Source organism: Stegodyphus dumicola, chromosome 2 (assembly GCF_044657685.1).
Source record: "Stegodyphus dumicola isolate Sdum_Otavi_A_Nest chromosome 2, ASM4465768v1".
NCBI classification, from domain to species: Eukaryota; Metazoa; Arthropoda; class Arachnida; order Araneae; family Eresidae; genus Stegodyphus; species Stegodyphus dumicola.
This window is the reverse complement of record NC_140769.1, coordinates 260492776-260514359: the sequence shown is the minus strand read 5'-3', so window position 1 is coordinate 260514359 and position 21584 is coordinate 260492776. Positions and strand designations below refer to the sequence as shown.

At 34.6% G+C, this 21584-nt stretch overlaps 1 protein-coding gene across 1 annotated transcript in view; it reads left to right on the top strand.

Moving 5' to 3' along the window:
* The window catches only part of LOC118190340 (neurotactin-like), a 177520-nt gene that overhangs the window by 135968 nt on the left and 19968 nt on the right, over positions 1-21584 (top strand). The window contains exons 3-6 of the mRNA XM_035361045.2: positions 11140-11425; positions 14358-15237; positions 17789-17952; positions 20967-21115. Of these exons, the coding sequence (XP_035216936.1) occupies positions 11184-11425; positions 14358-15237; positions 17789-17952; positions 20967-21115 (1435 nt within the window). The 5' untranslated portion in view covers positions 11140-11183. The remainder of the gene's footprint in view (positions 1-11139; positions 11426-14357; positions 15238-17788; positions 17953-20966; positions 21116-21584) is intronic.

Below are 21584 nucleotides of genomic sequence, written 5' to 3'. Positions count from 1 at the left end.
CGTAGATAACGTTGTCTAAAACTGCGCATAAAATAAACTAAATTAAGCTGGCTCGGAAATGTATCGGCGCATATTTTAAAACATTAGTATCGAGACGCTAAAACGGAATGTAACTTTAAGTAGTAACCTGCGAAAGTAACTAGCAGCAAGACGCGGTTGCTAGAAGCTCTTATCTAAAGATTCGAAACCAACAGCTTAAATCCACACAAATCTAGTTTAAATTCTGGTGATCAATACGAGAAGCAGAAGCTATGGTAAAAACTTAACATCTTCACACTTCCATTAGTAATAATACGCATTAAACACCAAGGGGATGTTTAAACTAAGAGAGAGCCTATACTGTCAATTGTTTTTACCTACTGAGGTCTAGTTCGACCGTCTCAAACGCAACCCTGGTTGACATTCTGCTGAAACACATAGACTCGTCCAAAAGGGGCGGCATTACTTGCTGCGACGTGAAAGGTCTTCTGTTCTCCGGAAAGATCTATGCTGGAGGGAAAGAAAGTCCCCATCCTTCCGCCCTATTTTGAGTCCAAATGGCGCATGCGTATTTTCGCTCATGGTCGCGGATAAGGCGGTCAAACTATAGTAGATCTACCTAGGTACAGGTATTTTATTTGCTGAGGTACAGATTGGACCTGTCAAAAGCAAATTTTATTTCGGTATTTATTATTATTAGGTTTTCCGTTTGAAATGCAGAAATTAATTGGCTATGTGTATCTAAGTAAATGATATTTATATTTGCATTCATTAAGTACGGGATAAGTATCACAGCTTTGCGTATACAACAATTATTCTTACATTCTTCTGTCCAGCTTATGATTTCCGTAAGATTCCGTTCTGTCCAGCTTATGATCATCCGACTAAACAAAAGTTAGCTTCATTTTATTCCTATGTTTTCCGTGCTCTTCAAGTTTGCTCCTCCAAACTAGCCCTTGATGAAGAACTAAATTATTTAAAAGCAATAGCTATTGACAGGGGCTTTTCACCCAACATTATTAATCAAGCAGTTAAAAAATTCTCATCTCAACACACTAAAAGCCACACTCTTATTTTAGGAGATTATAAAAATTCTGTTGTCATTCCCTTCTTTCCATCAATTAGCTATAAAGTTGCACATATTTTGCAGAAATTTAACTTTCGGGTTGTTTACTCTCCCATCAATAAAATTCCAACTTCTGTACTCAAGGACTCCATTCCGGATATGAATTCCTGGGGTATTTATAGGATTCCTTGCCAGTGCGGTTTAATTTACATTGGCCAAACTAAGAGAGCCTTAAAATTTCGCGTCAAAGAACATGAGGCATATGTTAGAAAAAAGGAAACACAGAAGTCTTCTGTTGCTCAACATTGTTGGTCCGAAAATCACACTTTCAATTTTTCTGCTGCCAAAATTATTCAAAAAACATCTTCCATTGGAGAACTGGATTTTCTAGAGGCATTTCACATTCATAAAAATCTTTCTGTTCTAGTTAACGATCCTAATTCCAATCCAAATTTGCCTTCGGCTTTTAGAGAAATTATGTTTTAGTTCTGGTTTCGCCAACAGATGGCGCCACTTGCTTATTCTTGTCCAGGCTTTCTTATCTTATCTAAACATTATTTCCTATCTTGTTCATTTGCGGTTTTGCAGCTGAAGATGATGGTTCGGTAAAACCATCGAAACTAGTCCTGTGAAAATTTTGTGAATTAACGCTGATTTTTGTTGTTTGACTTCTGAATCAGAATTCCGTAAGGAAGTTGAGACTTTTCATTTGTTTTTCTTGCAGTACGTCATCGAATATTTTTTTTTTTTTTTTTTTTGACGCCCATCTTCTATCTCTTAAACTCATCATCACGAACGAATAATTTCTATTGTTATTCGTCGTGTGAAAATGATTGCTTTTAAAGTTGTACCCCTAGGTCTAATGCAGGTCTAACGACCATTTTCGGGAACTGTTAGAAATATATCATTATACCTTCTTTGCCCTCTTCACAATGAAATGTTTTGAATGCAAATAAATTGAAGTTCACTTGACTCATTTCCTTTTGATACAGTAAGTAAATTCTGAACGCATAGTCTTGACATATACAAGATCAGTGCCCTTATTGTTGTGAAGATATAAGGGTGGAATCTGTTGTTTATAATAATATATATATAGGTAATTCTGTTCGTCGTGGGGAATTTTATTCTGAAACTCTCGTGCATATTTATGTTACGAAAAGTAAATATTCAGAGTTTTCTCTAAAAGAAGTTATTTATTGCTAGCAGTTAAATTTCAAATAACAAATGCTTACAAATTTTACTTCCGCCGGTGTTTGGATTTACAGATTTTTATCCATTCATTGCCGAACAACTTTTTAAACATAAGCATTATATTGTAGAATTTAACGTGTTCGGGTAACAAGTGACTAAACTCATGTTATTAAGCCACTTAATGCCATTCCCGAAACGTTTAATAGCTTAAAATGCTACTAACTGGAATATTACTAAAAGTTTTCTTTCGCACGTATGCTTGTGAATGATTATTAATTTCTTTAACCAGTTACTTTATGTTAAGAATCTCTACTATTATTTCTCTCTTTCCGCTTCGCCACCAGAGTGCAAATTAGCTCTCGTGTACTTGAATGAGGGTTTGAGATGGTTTAGACAGATGTTTTGCCTAGTGAAGGCCACGTTACTATGTGTGCTATTCTAAGATAAGAGTTTCTGCCTCTGGCCATGCATTATAACTGCCGATAATAGTTCATGCCAGTAAAGTTTTAAGAGCCAACTTCGCGTTTAACTCTGCGTACCTTTTGGTTATTATCTATTTAGACTTAGTTTTACATTAACTTTCTGTTTTGAGTTCTTCCCATAAATGCTAGCGGATTTGTAAGCCTTGTAACCATTTGTAACCATGTGTGCCTTCATCTCAGTTTTAAAATAAATAAATAACCATTTGTAACCAGGTGTGCCTTCATCTCACTTAGCTTTAAAATAAATAAATAACCATTTGTAACCAGGTGTGCCTTCATCTCAGTTTTAATTAGGTGTGCCACATCTCACTTAGTTTTAAAATAAATAAATAACCATTTGTAACCAGGTGTGCCTTCATCTCAGTTTTAATTAGGTGTGCCTCATATCACTTAGTTTTAAAATAAATAAATAACCATTTGTAACCAGGTGTGCCTTCATCTCACTTAGCTTTAAAATAAATAAATAACCATTTGTAACCAGGTGTGCCTTCATCTCAGTTTTAATTAGGTGTGCCTCATCTCAGTTTTAAAATAAATAAATAACCATTTGTAACCAGGTGTGCCTTCATCTCACTTAGTTTTAACCAGGTGTGCCTCATCTCACTTAGTTTTAAAATAAATAAATAACCATTTGTAACCAGGCGTGCCTTCATCTCAGTTTTAACCAGGTGTGCCTCATCTCAGTTTTAAAATAAATAAATAACCATTTGTAACCAAGTGTGCCTTCATTTCACTTAGTTTTAACTAGGTGTGTCTTCATCTCACTTTTTTAAAATAAATAACCATTTGTAATTAGGTTTGCCTCATCTCACTTAGTTTTAAAATAAATAAATAACCATTTGTAACCAGGTGTGCCTTCATCTCAGTCTTAAAATAAATAAATAACCATTTGCAACCAAGTGTGCCTTCATCTCACTTAGCTTTAAAGTAAATAAATAACCAGGTGTGCCTTCATCTCATTTAGTTTTTTAAAATAAATAAATAACCATTTGTAGCCATGTGTGCCTTCATCTCAGTTTTAAAATAAATAAATAAATAAATAAGTTTTATACCCTTCTGAAATCTCAGAAGTATTTCTGAAGGCATAGCGACAGGTCGCTTACAGCCTTGGTTGAGATTTAGCCACAAGTTACAGTTAGTAAATGGCTCATTCGTTACATGCGCATTTAAAAAAAAAAAAAAAAAAAAAAAAAAAAAAAACAACCAACAAAAACCTCATTTATAAATAATTGATATTATATATTAAACGTGTTGTTTTGAGTTTATTTATTAAAATTATAAATTAATTTTCTAATATTTTCAGCAAAATATTGAGATAATTAAGCCCCCTTCCCCGTATTAAGAAGTATACGGCTCTTTGGACACGAAATAAATATTATTTCTTAATTTCTGGTACGTGCGTATAAAAAGAATTGACAACAATGATTTAATGGACTGGTTGTGAAGCGTAAGTTACTATCTAATCAGCACTGAAAGAGCATTATAATTTTTTTCTAAGGAATCTCCTTTTTTTAAAAGTTTCACAGTTGACATCTTTAAAAAAGATGCTTAATTGACATCTATAGGTGCATTATTTGACGTTGATAGCTGTCATCTTTGAAAAAAAAAATATAGTTGACATCTTTAAAAAAGAGGTACATAAATGACATTTATAGTTGGCATCTTTGAAAAAAAGACACATAGCTGACTTCTTTAAAAAAGATGCATAATTGACAGCTAACTGTAGTTGACATCTTTGAAAAAAGATACATAGTTGACATCTTTTAAAAAGATACCTATTTGACAATTATAGTTGTGATCTTTGAAAAAAAGATGCATAATTGACATCTTTGAAAAAAATACCTAGTTGACATCTTTAAAAAAAAGATACTTAATCGACATCTATCTTTGAAAAAAAGATGCGTAGTTGTCATTTACGTAAACATGGAATAAAATCATTTACAGATACATTTGTATTATATGTTTCCAAAGGCTTGAACAAAATTACGCTTGTTTCCTTGAACAAAATTACGTTTCTTTCCTTTCAAAACATAAAATTAAGCATGAATTCTTTGATCGTTTGACTTTCACCTTCGGTCGAAATTTTAAAAAACAACGAAAATAAAAGTTTTTAATTAATCAGTAAAAGCTACGTATTCTTGAATACATTTAAAAGACCTGAAAATGTATAATCAGTTAATATTCTTCATTTAAAGAGAACGTTGCAATTTATTTCCTCGGACTTTTCCATCCAATTTCAAAAAAGCCAAACTTTGATTGTCGTATACTGCGTCGAGGAAATTCAACAACTCTTGTCACATTTACTTGAGGGATATAATGTGTATCAAGGGAGGTAGTTAAACTCTACAAGGAAAGAGCTGCTCTTGGCAGACAAGTTAATGTCGACCCACTCCATAGAGTGTAAACAATTAGGGCCATTTCGACCCAGGCGGGCTTAATGGAAACAAATTTGATGTTCTTGAAGAATGCTTTATCGGCGGTTGTTAGTTCGCCAAAGTAGTACTTAGGCGACACAACAAATGCAGTGCTTTCTTGAAAGGAAAAGCATTATGTACTTGTATGTGCTAGACTTTCACGTAAACAGCTAAGAAAAGTTACTGAATAAAATTGGATCTTTGTGGAAATACTGAAGGAAAAAAGTTAAAATGCTTCAGAATGCTGGTGTTGAATGATGTCTCGCGGAGATGATTCGTATACTATTTTATGTTAACGTTTGATGGATAAATGTAGAAAATATTGTAAGGATTTATTTATTTTTCTAACCCGTTGTTTCATGTTCAGTACATTTTTTGTCATTCTTACTTTCCATTTTCCTGCCAGAATACAGATTTTAGTTTGCGCGTATTCGGATGAGGTAAAAAGAGAAAGTACTTAAAGGAAGGTTTTAGACTGTTGAATCAGAACGTGTTCCGCCTACTGAAGGCCACGTTACTAATTGAATCTCCTCGATAGCTGTCTGTCTGCAACGTTGCTCTATTCTTGCCATTAGGTTTGAGGCAGCTTGCGCATTATTCATTCTGTGTAATCTTTGGCTAACTTGTGACTTTGTTTTGAATTGAAGTCATTATTTTTTGAGTTACGCCATAAACGCTGGCTGGTTTTTGTAAGCACAAGAAGTGCATTCTGTTAAGTTCTGAATTTTAATAAAAGGGTCTTTCACACCCTTCTTACATTTCTCTGCCTTCATACTGAACATAGCGGTAAGTCGTTTAGTCTCAAGTTAGTTTATGCTTCGAAAGAATGTGAGACTCTTTGATATAATTAGGAATGGGACAATCGAATTTAAGAAGATACGAGATTAGAAATCGAAACTTCTGAAATTCGATTGTCCCATCCTTAATTATATTGTAGAATCTCACTTTCTTTGGAATCATAAACTAACTTCAGACTCATGCTGAAGCTAAACGACTTATCCATATGTTCAGCGCTCAAACAGAGAAACATAAGAAGGGTGTAAAAAACACTTTACTTTTGTCATTTAGAATCTATTGAATCCTAACCTTAAAAACTGACAAAAGTTTTAATTGCAAAGGTTTGGAATGATTTGTTTTTGTTGACGTCTGATAGAAATGATCAAGAGAACGGATTTTCACAGGTACTGAATCCTCTCTTGGAGGTTCTGAGTGCCCCACTTGAAAAATATTTAGCAATCCGTGGTATTTATCTGTGTTAATTCTTAAATAATCGACCTCTCCTGATACGAAGCTAGACTTGAAAAAGATTCGGTGAATCTTTACATTATGGTAACTTGGCGATTTTTTGGCGAAACTTTGGCAACCAACCCTGCTACTGCAACCTGCTAGTTTTTATTTCTGGACGCCATTTTGTTTTCACGAAGTAAAGGCAACCTGCTAGTTTTTTTTTTTTTTTTTTTTTTTTTTTTGACGCCATTTTGTTTTCACGAAGTAAAGGCATTTTTTTTTCTCAACATTTTTTTCCAACAATCTGCTAGCCGAATTACGCTTATGCTAGAACTTTTATGGAACAAAAGTGCTTAATCATGACGAAGATTAGGTGCAAAATTGGTAGAAAGTGTAGAATCGTCCACTGCTTGCCGTGTTTTTAAGAATTGCATATACACGGTATCCATCTACACGCCGACCTATTTTCACTTAAAAACACATCTCAGAATTGCACAAAAATGGCATTGCGCACACTCTTGACTTTATTCATGTACACATCGACCTATTTTCACTTAAAAAGTCAAAGAAAATTGACAAAAATCCAATTCTTCTTACTCTTGTAAAAAGCGCCAAACAAATAAGTGGACGAATCTGCGCTTTAGCGGCGAAATTATTTCTAAGTGCTTATTAACTAAAATCCCCATTAGAATTTTCCGGAAAATGTCACATTACATGTCTCATGATCTCTCATTTCTCTGAGACAAAATAATCTGTGATTCGAACTGTGTACTTCTTCTTCTTTTACTGCTAAAGTCCTAGTTAGTAACCTTTATCGCCTTACCGAAATGTCGCCAAACTACCTGTTACCATATTCTAAAGATTAGCCAAAGATTTAAAAAAATATAATAATTTAAAATCGTTACTCAATTTTTTTTTTTTTTTTTTTTTTTTTTTTTATCAAATGAAATTATGTTAAGAAAATGTACACTCAGCACCAAAGAAAAGGGGGTGACTGAAAAAAATGACTGAATTTTTTAAACACTGCTATTAACTGTACACTGCAGGAAAAAAAAAGGGGGGCAATGCTATATCTTCCGTTCTACCGGGCCGATTGGCGAAATTATACTTGTTTTTCATGAGTCGAAAGCAAGACGTAAGATATATATCAGATTTATATATAGCATTGCTCTAACATAGGTATTTTGACACAAAATTGGATTTTTTTCTGAGACGACATGCCGATTGTTTTCCATATTTCGCTTCTACGACTCAAATGTTGCCTCCTGTAAATGTAGGCATGTTACGAAGTTTTATGTTGCATACGTACAGGTATCATAAATACTATATATTTCTAATCACAGTACAATGTTCGAAATGAACAGCAGAATCTAACGTCAAACTTGTTAAGTATTTAACATAGTTTAACGAAAAGTAAACTAATACTGAGGTTAAGAAATTACATTTGGCTTTTCGCATCCTCATTTGTATGCAAAACTGGATTAAAATATAGCTTAATTTAAATGAAATTAAAAATTGTACGGTTTCTTTTATTACTGGAAGCTAAAGTCTTGAAGATCCTTCAAGACAAATAGCTAGTTACCTGTATGTCTTACTTAAACAACTGATCGAAACAGGCATTAAATTAAAATTTTGATAACGTAGTGCGAGACTACATATTTAAACAGGCTAAAAATGAGCTGGCTCATAATATTCTACCGGCATGTATTTAAAACATCGGCTAGCAAGAATGCTAAAGCCGGAATATAACTTTTAAGCAAAGCCGACGTAAAATGCTAACAACAAGGCGTGATTGCCAAAAGCTTTTGTCTAATGAACTAAAACCCTCAGCTTAAATGCATAACTTAATTTGGCTTCTGGTGAGGATTACGGAAAGGAGAAATAACTGTGGTGTTATAATAATTAGTTACCACAAGATAATTTGCAAAATAATCAAAATTCAATGATTTTAATAATTTAATTGCTACAAAATTCTAAGTCTATTTTATGGTTTTATGGTATTATTTTTTATTCTAAGTCTATTTTATGGTTTATGGTATTATTCTAAGTCTATTTTATTGTTTATGGTATTATTCTAAGTCTATTTTATGGTTTATGGTATTATTCTAAGTCTATTTCATAGTTATTAGTCCAAAGGGATTTGAATCCCGAAGGACTATTAGTTTCGTTTTGGCATTTTGCGTCGGACTCATAAATGTCGGTTCACTTTTCAAACTGTTGCCACAAAATGTTAGAGTCCTGCATTATATTTGAAGAAATTAAATAATGAAAAATCTGCATAAATGTATGTATATTTCTCGTATTGTGATAAAACAACGGTACATAGAGTCATCGAATTTTGAATAACGTAATCCTCCAACGAATATGAGCATGTGGAAGACCAAATTTGAAATTTGTTTTATGATCGATTTCCTATTTTTTAAAACTTTGACGAATTTTTGATTAACAAACTCAAGGATTTCAAAGCGAGCAATGGCGACGTTGTGCAGAAAAAACATTTTTATCTCCAGCGCGTGAGTCTCTGTATCGGAAATTCTAAAAATATGCTCGTTTTAAAACTATTTTGCGATATTGCTGTTGCACTGGATCTTATGGTTTAAGTGCGAGGAACATGATATTTAATAAAGAAAGGTAACACACAAAATGTTAAAAAACGCCCCTTTGGACGTAATTTAAAATCTGAAACATTTCAGATTTTTTTTTTTTTTTTTAATTTTTTTTGTAAATGGTGTTGTCATTGTGACTGTTAAGAAGCCCGGAGCTCCTTTTATTAAAAATGTCCTTGTGTTATCGTTCATTGTTCGAAAATTAGAATAAAGTTTCCACTCGCTGGAGATCGAGCTGGCAATCACCAGTGCTTAATTACATTGTGCCTTTCTCAAAGTTTGCTGAAAAGGGAAAAGGTAGCAGTATGTAGCAACCGGTCGAATTTTTTTATGCGCCACCCCCCCCCCCACAGTGGGCATATGAAATTTAGCATATGAAAATAATTTCAGATTTTTACTATAATTTTACTTTTTTACCGCCCAACGTATCTAATGTCCGATCCCAACCTGATTTTTTTGAAAATTATTGCGAAACGTAAATGAAAGTATATTTCAATTGCTGTATTTACTCGTGTATTTTTCCTCTTCGTATTTTTTTCCTTTAGCTTTTAGCGATAGGTTCTGAATTTTTAAAAAAAAATATTCACGTAGTTTTCCCCTTTCTAAAGATGTTCAGAACACGGTCTCCCACAAATTTTAAAATAGTAAATTTGTCCGCGTAGTTGTTGTTTTCGTCTTGCTTATTTATTGATTAGTTCGTGCATGGATGCATTTTTGGATGCATGGGCCCTGAATAATGGAGGACTTCAAAAAAACAGTCATAAATAATAGTCTTGATGGTTTTGAAAATCATTGCACGAGAGAAGACATGCTAAACTTTAATGAAGACGATGACAACGGCCACCCATGTATCTTATAAGAAATAGACCAACCCAAATGGGCTTTCTCCTTCGTCTGACACCTTCCCGGCTGTCACCTTGATCACATCCGGAGGAGTAGGGACGACTTGCAGAAATTTAACAGTGGTTGCCTATTGCAGCGTGTGTAATTGTCAAGAAAAAGTTGGTTGTAGCGCCTCATTTCACAAATTAGAATCTCTACATATTTTTATTTTTGAAACTGAGATTGATTTATAACAATTTGGCATATTTATCATATCAAGCATAATTAGCGTTCCAAATAATTATAAAGCTATTGCATGCTTTCAGGGCTGGATATTTTTTAGCTTTTCCTGTGCTGTAAGGAAATTTGTAACTACTTCGTTTAGAAAGTAATATTTTAAATCTGAACTAATAGAAAATTTCAAACAAGCAATTTTCTCTTACAATTTTTATGCTTTTTATTGGTGCAAAAAAAAAGTAAAAAATACTAAATATTTAAAAACGAATGTTTGAAAGTTTTGTTTAAAATTCTAAACTGTGCTGCTTTTTTTAAAATTATAGATGAGTATTATAGCACAATTTCTCTAAAGGAATTTTATTTCAATTATATTTCATAATACATCATAGTGATAAACACTTTTGACATTTTAATTTTTATACATTTAATTCTCGGATTAATATTGTTTTAGAGTTTATATATCCTTCACTTACTTTGAGCTCGGTTTATCTGAGACCAGCATATATATTTACATTGTATTTGTGTGTATTATGTATGCAATGTACGGATATATGTCCCAATCCGTATATTTAATCATATTTCTTCTAAACCAAGCCCATACTTCTAATTACAAAATGCGTTTCGTTTTATCTGAACATTACGTGGTAAGTTGGTCGCGAAATTTAGTTGAGTCAGCTTATGTGGTGTGGTGTATTTAATTATGGCAAAGCACACTAGGGCTATCTGCCTAAGAGGAGGGATGCCTTTGTGGAGGACTTTGTAAGGGAAACTAGCTCGTATACACGTTACACATGGGGAAAACCACGACAACGCCCATTCAGCTAGCCCGTTCGCGGGATTCGAACCTCGGACCGAACTACCAGTGTTCAGCGACTTTACCGCTCGGCCGCTGGTGGGCTGAGTCAGCTTATGGATAATATAGCAATTTCTATGCACAATAGTAATGCTCGGTGTATTTAATTGCCGATTGCGATGTTTATAATAGAAAATGATTTAATTGCCATTTGCAAATAATTTTCTCAAGTTTTGTTTGTAAAGCTCTCTTCTGAATGAAAACAATTTCTTAATTAATTTTTCCATCTGACGAAATCTAAAAGATTTTTCTTGCTTTACAGAAACCTCGTTACAGAACAGTTTCGTCCATTCGTGATCTACCAGAATGACTGCCGAACTTGAAGAACAGGAGAAGAAGAGTGAGAAAGAATTGGAAGTGGAAAAAATATCTCCTAAGGATGAGTCAGCTCCTCAGAATGGGGGAGGGGATCTCAAAAAAACTGACCAAGAAGATGAAAAAGCTCCTGAAGAAGAGAAAACAGCTGAAACAGACGGAGAAGGCCAGCAACAGGAGGAGGATGTGGTGGCAGTAGCTCCTCGACGAAGGGCACCTCGTTTCTGGGAAAGGTAACAATTTTTGTATTCAAAACATGTGCTTGAAGCTGGTAGATTACGAACTTATATTACAAACTTTGATATTATCTGTAGATACCTAGACTCTGTGAATATCAATTGATTCAAATTTTTAAAAAAATTCTGTTAACGATCACGTTTAGGTAATTTTTTAGTTATTAAATGACATTCGTGTAAGGAATTTGTTAAATGTTAGTTTCACGCTACATTTCTAAGCTGCGCCCATGCTTCTGGCTCTTCTAGTTCATTATATCTACATAAATAAAGAAGAGTGTCCGTGTTTTCTTTATACAAGTCTGCAGTTTTGTTCGGATGATGAAATTTGGCACACTTGACTTTCTACACCAGAGGAAGATGACTGTCCTCATAAGATTTCCCAAACACCACCCAGCTGGGTGCCTTCTCTTTATATGCATGTACACAAGTGTGCAAAACTTTTCTGATTTCCCAAACACCACCCAGCAGGGTGCCTTTGGAAGGATCCTAAGTTTTACTAACGTTTATTTTATTTTAAAACTGTACTATCACTTCTTATTTTCTACTTCCGGCCAGAATTAAATGCTTTAACTTGTTTGTGCAAATTGTCTTGCTAACGCCCAAGTACTTAAGTTGTGGCTTTTTGCCAAGCGGGAGAGAGAAGGAGATTTAGGAAGCAAGCCGCTTGCCACTGCAGTTTTACGAGTTTTCTCTCGGTTGCTGGTTGCCTTTAAGGCCAGAGGCTTAGTCCTTTTGATATTTGCAAACGTATTGTTGTTTCAGCAGCTCGGCGTACTACATACATAACCCTTTTTAAATAAAGGGCAGTCTTAATGCTAGGCATTTGTATACTCATTCAAAGTTAGCTTTTAGTTAGAGTTTTAGTTAGTAGTTTTATATTCTTACGTTCAGACCACAAGTGTGTGGTCTCTGTATTCCGAAGTTCGGAAGTGCCTGTAAAATATTGAGAATAAAGGGTTTCGTATAACCTTCTTATTGTGTCGTCTGTTATACACAAATTTTGAACATAGCTTGAGTAAACTCCCTGTTCTTATTCAGGGCATACCATGTTTCCAAAGCAAATCAAGAGAAACACAAGTCCTGACACCTTCTCTTTATATGGATGCACACAAGTGTGCAAAACTTAAGCAGTTTTTCTTCCGCAATTGCTCAAAAATCAACTGACAGACATGAAATTCACACTGCTAAGGCCAAAAAGCAGCAAAAAAAGTTAAAGGATGAGGAAAGTATAGTAGGATAAAAATTGGTTTGGTTTATTAGATTACGGCAAAGCACTCGAGGGCTATCTGCCTTAAGGGAGGGATGCCTTCGTGGAGGACTTTTTAAGGGAAACTGGCTCGTATATACGTTACACATGGGGAAAACCACGAAAACGCCCATGCAGCCAGCCCGTTCGCGGGATTCGAACCTCGGACCGAACTACCAGTGTTCAGCGACGTTACCGCTCGGCCGCTGGTGGGCCCGGATAAAAATTGAATAGGACGCATATAAAACGAAACGAATCGAAAAAGGCTTTATTGATAGAAGGCTTTGATACAAGAAAATGTCTAGCTAAGAGGGACAACAACCCAAAGAGCCTTAGTAAGGGCTATGGCCACCCCTAACTGCAATGGTTGCGTTGCATCATTTGTCGATACTCAGCCCAGATTATTTAACAATTCTTGGAGTAAAAGATCCCACTATTCAAGGAGCATCTGTTTCAGTCTCCTTAAAGTATCCCATCTATGTTCGATGGAATTTAAGTCAGCGATGCACAATGCATTTTGCGGAAATCTTCACTTTCCAGGAGCTCCTCAACGACATGAGCCCTATGTGGCCGTGCATTGCCATCCGTAGAAATAAAGTCAGTATCAATGGCAACTCTGAAAAGACGCCTATGGCGGAGCATAACTTCATTACAGTAATGATCTCCGGTAAGTCATCCTCTGTCGAAAACGCTGAGCTCCAATCGTCTGTTCATCATAATGCCAAGCCATGCAAGCACGCCAGGACCACCCCAATGGTCTCTTTCCCTGATGTTAGTGGGATGAAAGCATGTCTTTACAACTTTCCATATCCGCTAGCATAGAGTATTGTTTGGAAGACTGAAATCACTCTCATCGGTAAAAAGGACGTGACTTTATTGATGAGGCATCCAGTCGTGCCGCCGATGGGCTGCTGTCAGGGATAGGCGGCAAGTGATAAAAGACCAAAATTAAATTAAATATGATGGGAGGGGAATGATAATTAGCAGTAGGAAATAAATAATAATTGCAGTGAACATAAATATAAAAAATTAAGTCAAATACATGAGTACTACAAGAAGTTTAAAGCATTGGTTTCGAACTTCCGACCCGTTGGTCCGCTGTTCTGTGTTTTGACCTTGGGTTAGAATTGTCGTAGACAAAGTGACGAAGAAATTAAGTTAAGTGAAGGATAAAAGGGCAAACAGAAATATGAAATAACGCATCTTGCTCATGTAACCGTATTAGAACTAATTCAACCTGATATTATGCATAATTAATTATTTATGTATGATTAAATATAATGAGAAGTTTGTCAGTTTAACGACTAACATGCCTATGGAAGGTATTAGAAAGTACCTAATGACTGTTATTGTATATCAGCCAAAAAACAAAGCTTAGCAAAATGAATTCAGTATTTCTAGATTGAAAAGTAAATTTTACTCATTTTCGAGAAGTTTTGTTTTTGTTCTATGCTTCCATCACCTAATTTAACTATTCATCTTTAAAGATAAAATTTCAGGAAAGCAATAACGTTCTGTGAATACTGAGTATAATTAATCGAGAATTTTTTGTTGGTAAATGTGCTTAAATAATATTAAAATTGAAATTTCCTTGTTATAAATATCAGTTTTTTGTTTTAATTACCAAAAATATTCACGTGAAAGCTGTATTTTTGAGGCTCTTATTTATTCAATTTCTTACAGATTGTTTCAAAGGCGGCAAAACACAGCAAAGCAAGATGCTGAAGCAGGAACGGAACTTCTCTCTAAAGATGGCAAAGCTGAAATTAAAAGTGAAGAAGATGTTAAAAATGAAAAGAATGACAGCGGAACTGATGTTACTGTCCCTATCACAGATGACAATGAAGCAGGTGGGGAAGATGCCAAGGCTTCCAAGGAAGAACAAAAACGCACATATTGGAAACGGGTTGTCATCAGCCTTGTCTGCATAACAATTGCTCTGATTGTGGTCAGCATTGTTTCAATCTTTACTAGCTCCGGACATACTTCTAGAGGACCACTTGGTAAACCACTGGCTATCACAGATTGTGGTCCCGTGAAAGGATATAAAGAAGATAATATTTACGTTTTTAAGGGCATCCCTTATGCTCTCCCTCCTATTGGTGAATTGAGGTGGAAACCCCCCATGCAGGCTTCCAGTTTCAATGAATGTTGGACAGGTACCTTGGAGGCTTTTAATTCTAGTGTCCTTTGCTATCAAAAACCTATACCTGGCTATGAAGTGGAAATGAGCGAGGATTGCCTTTATTTGGACATCATTACCCCAAGTCTCTCTCCTCCTGTTCTAAGACCTGTTGTCGTTTACATTCCAGGAGATTATCCCCTCAAAGGCTACACTGCAACAGACATAAAATGGAGACCCACTACATCAATTGCTGATTCAAAGGATGTCACATTCGTCACTATCAATTATCGTACCAATGTTTTCGGGTTCATGACTTTGGACTTGCTTGCTAATCGAATAAGACCACCAACTTCTGGCAATTATGGTATCATGGATATGTTAACAGCTTTAAGATGGGTACAGAGGAATATAAGAAATTTTGGAGGCGATCCCGAAAAGGTAAGACAGACAACTGAAATAAAGTTCTTAGTTCCTATTTATTACCGAGTTTCTGTTAATGTTGCACTGAGTTACTATTCTTACTGGATGATATTCTTATATGTTATAATTTAGCCTATGTTGTAATTCATATTTATTGCGTCATCTTTTAAACACGCGTTCAGTTAATATGTCAAAACAACTGGTGAGTGGCGTGTGGGTAAATGGAAAGGTCACATCTATGATGTCATATTCCGATGATCTTTTCTGAATTTAGCAGAAGAAAGTCTTATCTTCTATAAAGTTCTTTTGGAAAGTTTGAGAACTTAATGAAAAAAAAATCGGTATTAATTTATTCTATTTTGACTGCCATGTCTTCCAGAATAGTGAGCTTGTAAATGGATATGGCGATTTCATTGGTTTTGCTATACTTCAGAAGTTCTGCGGAAATACTTTTATTTGAAAAGTCATTCAGTCGCTTGTAATTCCCCTTGAATTTCATCAGTTTTTCCACCCTTCAAAAGCCATGTTGAAGAGATTTCCTTGAAATTATGGATAACCATTTGCAATTCCTGCTGTTTATTAGAGACACGGTTTCTGAACTTCGCTTTTGATTTTCATTTTCATTCTGCCGAACGAAACGAAATCGCAGCATAGGTAAGTTGTAAAGCAATAATTATGTGGTTAGTTTTCAAAAACACACATGTGTTTAAAGGATACGTAGGCAAGAATGAAAAACAAATCTCGCAGCAGGGCAGGGGAAGTTTCGATTCTCTGTAAACTCTCTTGGAAACTTCATGATTGGTTCTAGCACTGTCTATTATTTTGTAGATTGTTAACCGATGATCGTGGTGACTGAGAATGTTTTTCAATGTGTTTTGTTTCCACTTCTGCTTTTACAGATCGCTGAATATGCCTATCGTCTTCAAATGAAAGTGTAAACCTGGAAATGCGACTGTCTTTTGGAAAGTCTTTCGATTTAAAGAATAATTACCGAAAGCCATACGAAGCATTCAAGAGTTTGGACGGTAAATTAGCCGAGCGTCGCACAAAATTTGACGTCTTTTGGAAAGTCTTTCGATTTAAAGAATAATTACCGAAAGCCATACGAAGCATTCAAGAGTTTGGACGGTAAATTAGCCGAGCGTCGCACAAAATTTGACGTCTTTTGGAAAGTCTTTCGATTTAAAGAATAATTACCGAAAGCCATACGAAGCATTCAAGAGTTTGGACGGTAAATTTGCCGAGCGTCGCACAAAATTTGACGTCAGCATGTTGATGGATTTTTCTCTTTATTGCCGATATCGCTGGGAAAACAAAACAAGATGCTGAAAAAAGAAATCTTGTAAAAAATATGTGCTCACATCTCAGTATTAAGCGGAGCATGATGTAGGAGATTTACAGATTTTGATCCTAAATTACTTTTACTTAACCAGTTAACTGTGGCACTCTCTTTTAAGAGTGTGCACCGTTTTGTATCGCCAGAATCGAGTCATGACAAGTATATTCGTCAATCACAGAGTAAGTTGCTCTGGTAAGATATTGGATGAAAAAGATGGGTTTATTTTATAAAATTGATAATTTTAATTTACTTATTTGGTTAACATAAGCATATATTACATACATATTAAACTAAAAACGCAATAAATTAAATATTATACATATAAAAGTAAGAATTTAAATTCCTGCTGTGGAGTGATATGCGGCGAAACAGGGTACTATACACAATGGGACTTTGCAAATCGAACACCAGTAACGCGATTCCTACCTGATATTACGTTTGTAGCAATGCGAACACCTTCACCTAGGTTTTTTTTTCCCCGATGTTCCGGGTATATAATCGGGAATATAATTCCCGCCTAATTTGCTTATATTAGGTCTAAATGGCCGAGTATGAGTTTATTTATTTCTTTCAATTGGATACGTCGCAAAAGTGTCTTCAATAAATTTGAGCAAAAAGTTGATACGGGATAATGTTCCATTATTTTTTTATATAATAGGAATGCATTCAGACACATAATGTCTAAGAAATAGAGAAATATCTTTTTGTAGTACTCTTTTGGGTCGTTTTCTTGCTGAGGAGTACGCTTTGATAATTCCATCGCTCATATCCACTGAACCCATTTTTTTATTATAATCAATCACTAGCTCCGGTTTCTATTTTTCTTTTCTCTGTTTATATTAACAGTTCTCTGTTTCTATTATTTCTGTGCTTTATACTTGCGTTGCTTTATTTCTGTGCTTTATACTTGCGTTGCTTTATTTCTGTGCTTTATACTTGCGTTGCTTACACTGCTTTATACACATGACGAGTATACTCGTCAATACACAAAATCGTGCCGCTTCTTCATGACGTGTATACGCGTCAATACACAAAATCGTGCCGCTTCTTCATGACGAGTATACTCGTCAATACACAAAATCATTCCGCTTCTTCATGACGAATATACTCGTCAATCACAGCTAACTGGTTAACTCAGTAAATTGTTAGTAACGTTTATTGGTGTTAATTATGATTTATAAGTATGTTTATAAAATAACATAAACTGAAGTTTTAAATTATTAATTACAGGTAACTGTCTTGGCTCACGGGGGTGCAGCAACAGCTGGACTTGCCCTTTTATCCACAAAGAAAGCTGATGGCCTGTTCAGTCAAATGTGGCTAACCGCGCCGTCTGCTCATTTCAGCAATAAGTCATTAGAGGAAATCAGCTCTGATAATGCTGGTTTTCTGAGGTATTTTTATCATTACTATAACTTGTTAAAATTTAAATATAAATATAAGCGTGTGGGGGGTGAGTTATATTTTGCATGCCAGGCGTAAATATGAGCTTCTGGAGGGTGCGTAGAGACTGTCATCTTGAGATGTTTTGTATAGGATATTTGTTAAAATACGGTGCCTATTTCTGAATGAAATTTTTATTGTTATTCTTGATTTGAAATATTGTAGTTCTATTTATTTATTATTAAATATTGTTTTACTGTAATATCTTTTCTTCCTCCGTTCAAAATCGTATCATTTGCATCGATAAAAGTCTATATATTCTGAGTTGCTGAATTAAACTGCAGATAATTTATTTAATTTTTTATTTTTCAAATAAAGATTACTCAAAGACAGAATATTACGACGTTTTTTCTTTTTACCCTATATTGAAAATTATATTAGAAACGGGCAAAATCTCTCTTTAATGGAACCGGATCAGAACCATTCGCTCATTAGATTGAAATGGTTCTTTTTAACGACTCGCCGCTCACTAACAATAACATTGATGAATAAGACTCGGAACGAGCACTGAATCAAGAGTAGGTAGTGAGGATGTAGCCAAGAGCGGAAGCACTCGAACGAGCAGTGGGATCCGGAATGGTTAGCGAGGTTGGAAGAAAGAGCGAAAAATATCGAGCAAGCAGTGGGATCGGAAGAATTAAGTTAATGAGTAACTCCATGAACTATGTTATGTTAACTCCCTGAACTGATTTCTTTCAACTATAGTCTCGAGATTGACGTAAACCGCTTAACAACAGAATTCTAGAATAAAAACAGATTTCGAAAAGTTGAGGAAATGATAAAAATTAAACTTACTTTTAATATAGCAGGATATATACTCTTTCCTTCCTTAAGGGGACTCATACACCTTAAAACCCATAAGATGTTCGAATAGGTGACTGTTGCAAGAATTGGGATAACTTATTTATTTTAAAAGCAATCACTACCAACTTTTTACAGCTGACTACATAACATAGCTGCTTTCTGAAATAGTAATCAGGAAGTTTGTGTTGACACAAATATTTTTATAATTTAATCCGTTTTGTGACAGCATTTTTCGTCATGTTTCCAACTTGCGCGCACAGTTTAAAACATTCTGTTTCATAATTTAATTCCATATTTAATATATAGCTTTTATAACATCTGGAAACTACTGTGAACCTAAAATTCTAAAATTTTCACGCTAAATTTTTATTTTATTTTGAGTTGAGTTTATAAAATGTATTTTATTAAAAAAATTTTTAATGTTTTCGTCCATAAAATTTTTCAATATTAAAATATTCATCAGATTGTTGGTTCAGTTAGAAAATAGTGCCCATATAAAGAATTCCATCAAATCTCAAGTATGTACCATTAGCCATTTTTAAAATATCATGCGCGCAAGGTGGAAGCATGGCGAAATATTTTGTCACAAAGAGGATTAAATTACAAAAATATTTGTGGCAACACAAACTTTCTGGTTACTAGTTTCCAAAGCAGCTATATTATGTAGTCAGCTGTAAAAAATTGGAAGTAATTGCTTTTAAAATAAATAAAATATCCCAATTCTCGCAACTGTCATATATTCGAAGATCATGAGGGGTTTAAGGTGTACGAGTTCCCTTAAAAGGGGGCAGAACTGTGCTGGCACACTTCTAACAAGAGCTTGTAGGTCTTCACTTGATCTGTTGTGCTTAACAGATGTGAAGCGAATTATCGCTATGTCTGAAACTTCGGCAAAGTCGTGAGAAGGTTTAAAAATAATCTTTTTATTTAAGCAAGATTGGCAACACAAAGGCACTCTCTTGTGCTGCTATTCCACAACTCTTGGCGATGCAAAATAAAATAGAGCTGACGAATTTAAGTTAAACAGGAGAAGAGGAACAATAGTCGAAGGCTCCACAATTAATTACGATGCTAGAAGCTGACTCACTACTCTACCGTAGCATCAGAATTTAACTGTCAGCAGCGATAGAACCCAGTGCCGAACAATTACAACTATCACAGTTGGCAGGAAACTAACAATCTTACCGCTCCCGCAATGCCAGAAACACGTTTTGTCTTAAAATCCAAAAACCTCAATTTAAATATTGGCTACTCATTTGTATTCTGGTGAGGAATACAGAAAAGAAAAGTTTTAGTAAAGGCTGAAATCAAAATACCTGGTTAATTAATGTAAGAAGTCATGCAAGCTCTCGGTGGGTCTCTAGCAGATAGCTAGCTGGCTGCATGGTTGTTTTCGTGATTTTTCCATGGACCTTATAAGAGATAACCTTTCTTATAAGGTCCATGGGTTTTTCCCTATGCGTAGCATAAATACGAGAGAGTCATCTGCGAATGCATACCTCCCTTTAAGCAGACAACCTGTATGTGCTTTGCCATAATTAATTAAACTATACATCACAAGAATATGTACCAACATAGAATTTATAGAATTGTACATTAATTTAACGATGTGTGACCAATTTCAGTGATTGTTTTTGTTCAGTATAAGAAGAATAAATATCAAAATTTATGAACTCTGAAAATTTATTTTACTGCTTAAATTACTTTGCATGATACTATGTTTAACTCTCTTCAATTCAAAGAACAAAGACTTTCTTATAATAATCTAACTGTGTTACTATAATGGTGATTTTATGCATTTGTAGACCAATGCAGAAAATTATCATAAAAGTCTTTTCTTGCAAAATGAACAACACTACTATCACAAAATACATTATACATTAGTTAGTCCATTTGTCTGTGAGTTCTATTACCCGTGCTTGCAAAAGAACTGCTTGCTTGGATTTTGTTCTTCTAATACTCTGAAGCACTGTATTATTTTTTCGTATGTTTTGGTTTGAATAAGCTCTGACTTACGTGTGATAAATTGTTTAAACAAATTTGCATTTGCCGTCTTCAAATATTTTCATACTGTCAGTAAACTTATTTACCTCTTCAAACCATTTATCATTTTTAAAGTGTAAAGACTTGCTTGCTAACTAATGTATTTTAAAATTTTTAGGAAAATAAATTGTGACAGTTTATGGTGCTTATATAACAAAACTTCGGAAGAAGTTTTGGCAGCCACTCCAGGATTCTGGGCTTCCGATTGGTCAACTGATCTTCCCAGTTCTGAAGAAGAGCAATCCCCTGTTATGGTCGTAGTTGATGGTATAAGTCATTTTTTAATTATATTATTAAAAGTTAATGAATGATGTGGTTCAGATATATATTCACATTATTTACAAATCCAAAAAAAAGTGCATTAGTATGGGTTCAATTAATACTGTTGTGGTTGGTACGAGAATCAAACAGTTTAATTTTAAAGTTTCTAAAACAAGATGCAGTTAATTTTAGGTGAGAGTGGCGCGACGATTGTCTGATAACTGATATGTTAACACTGATGATTGTAAATAGCTACCCCTCCCTCTTTTTTTTGTATTCTTGTAATTAATTTATTGTGCCTGAAATAGTAGTTATTTCTTTTCAGCACTATAGGTAAATTCTCGCGAAATGTGCAATGGCTATGATATTTTTACGAATTTTGTATGCATGTAAATAATTTTAGTGAAATTATATGTAAATTATAGTATATCTTGTATAATGTAACATGAAAGGTCTCAAGAGTGTGAAGCATTTG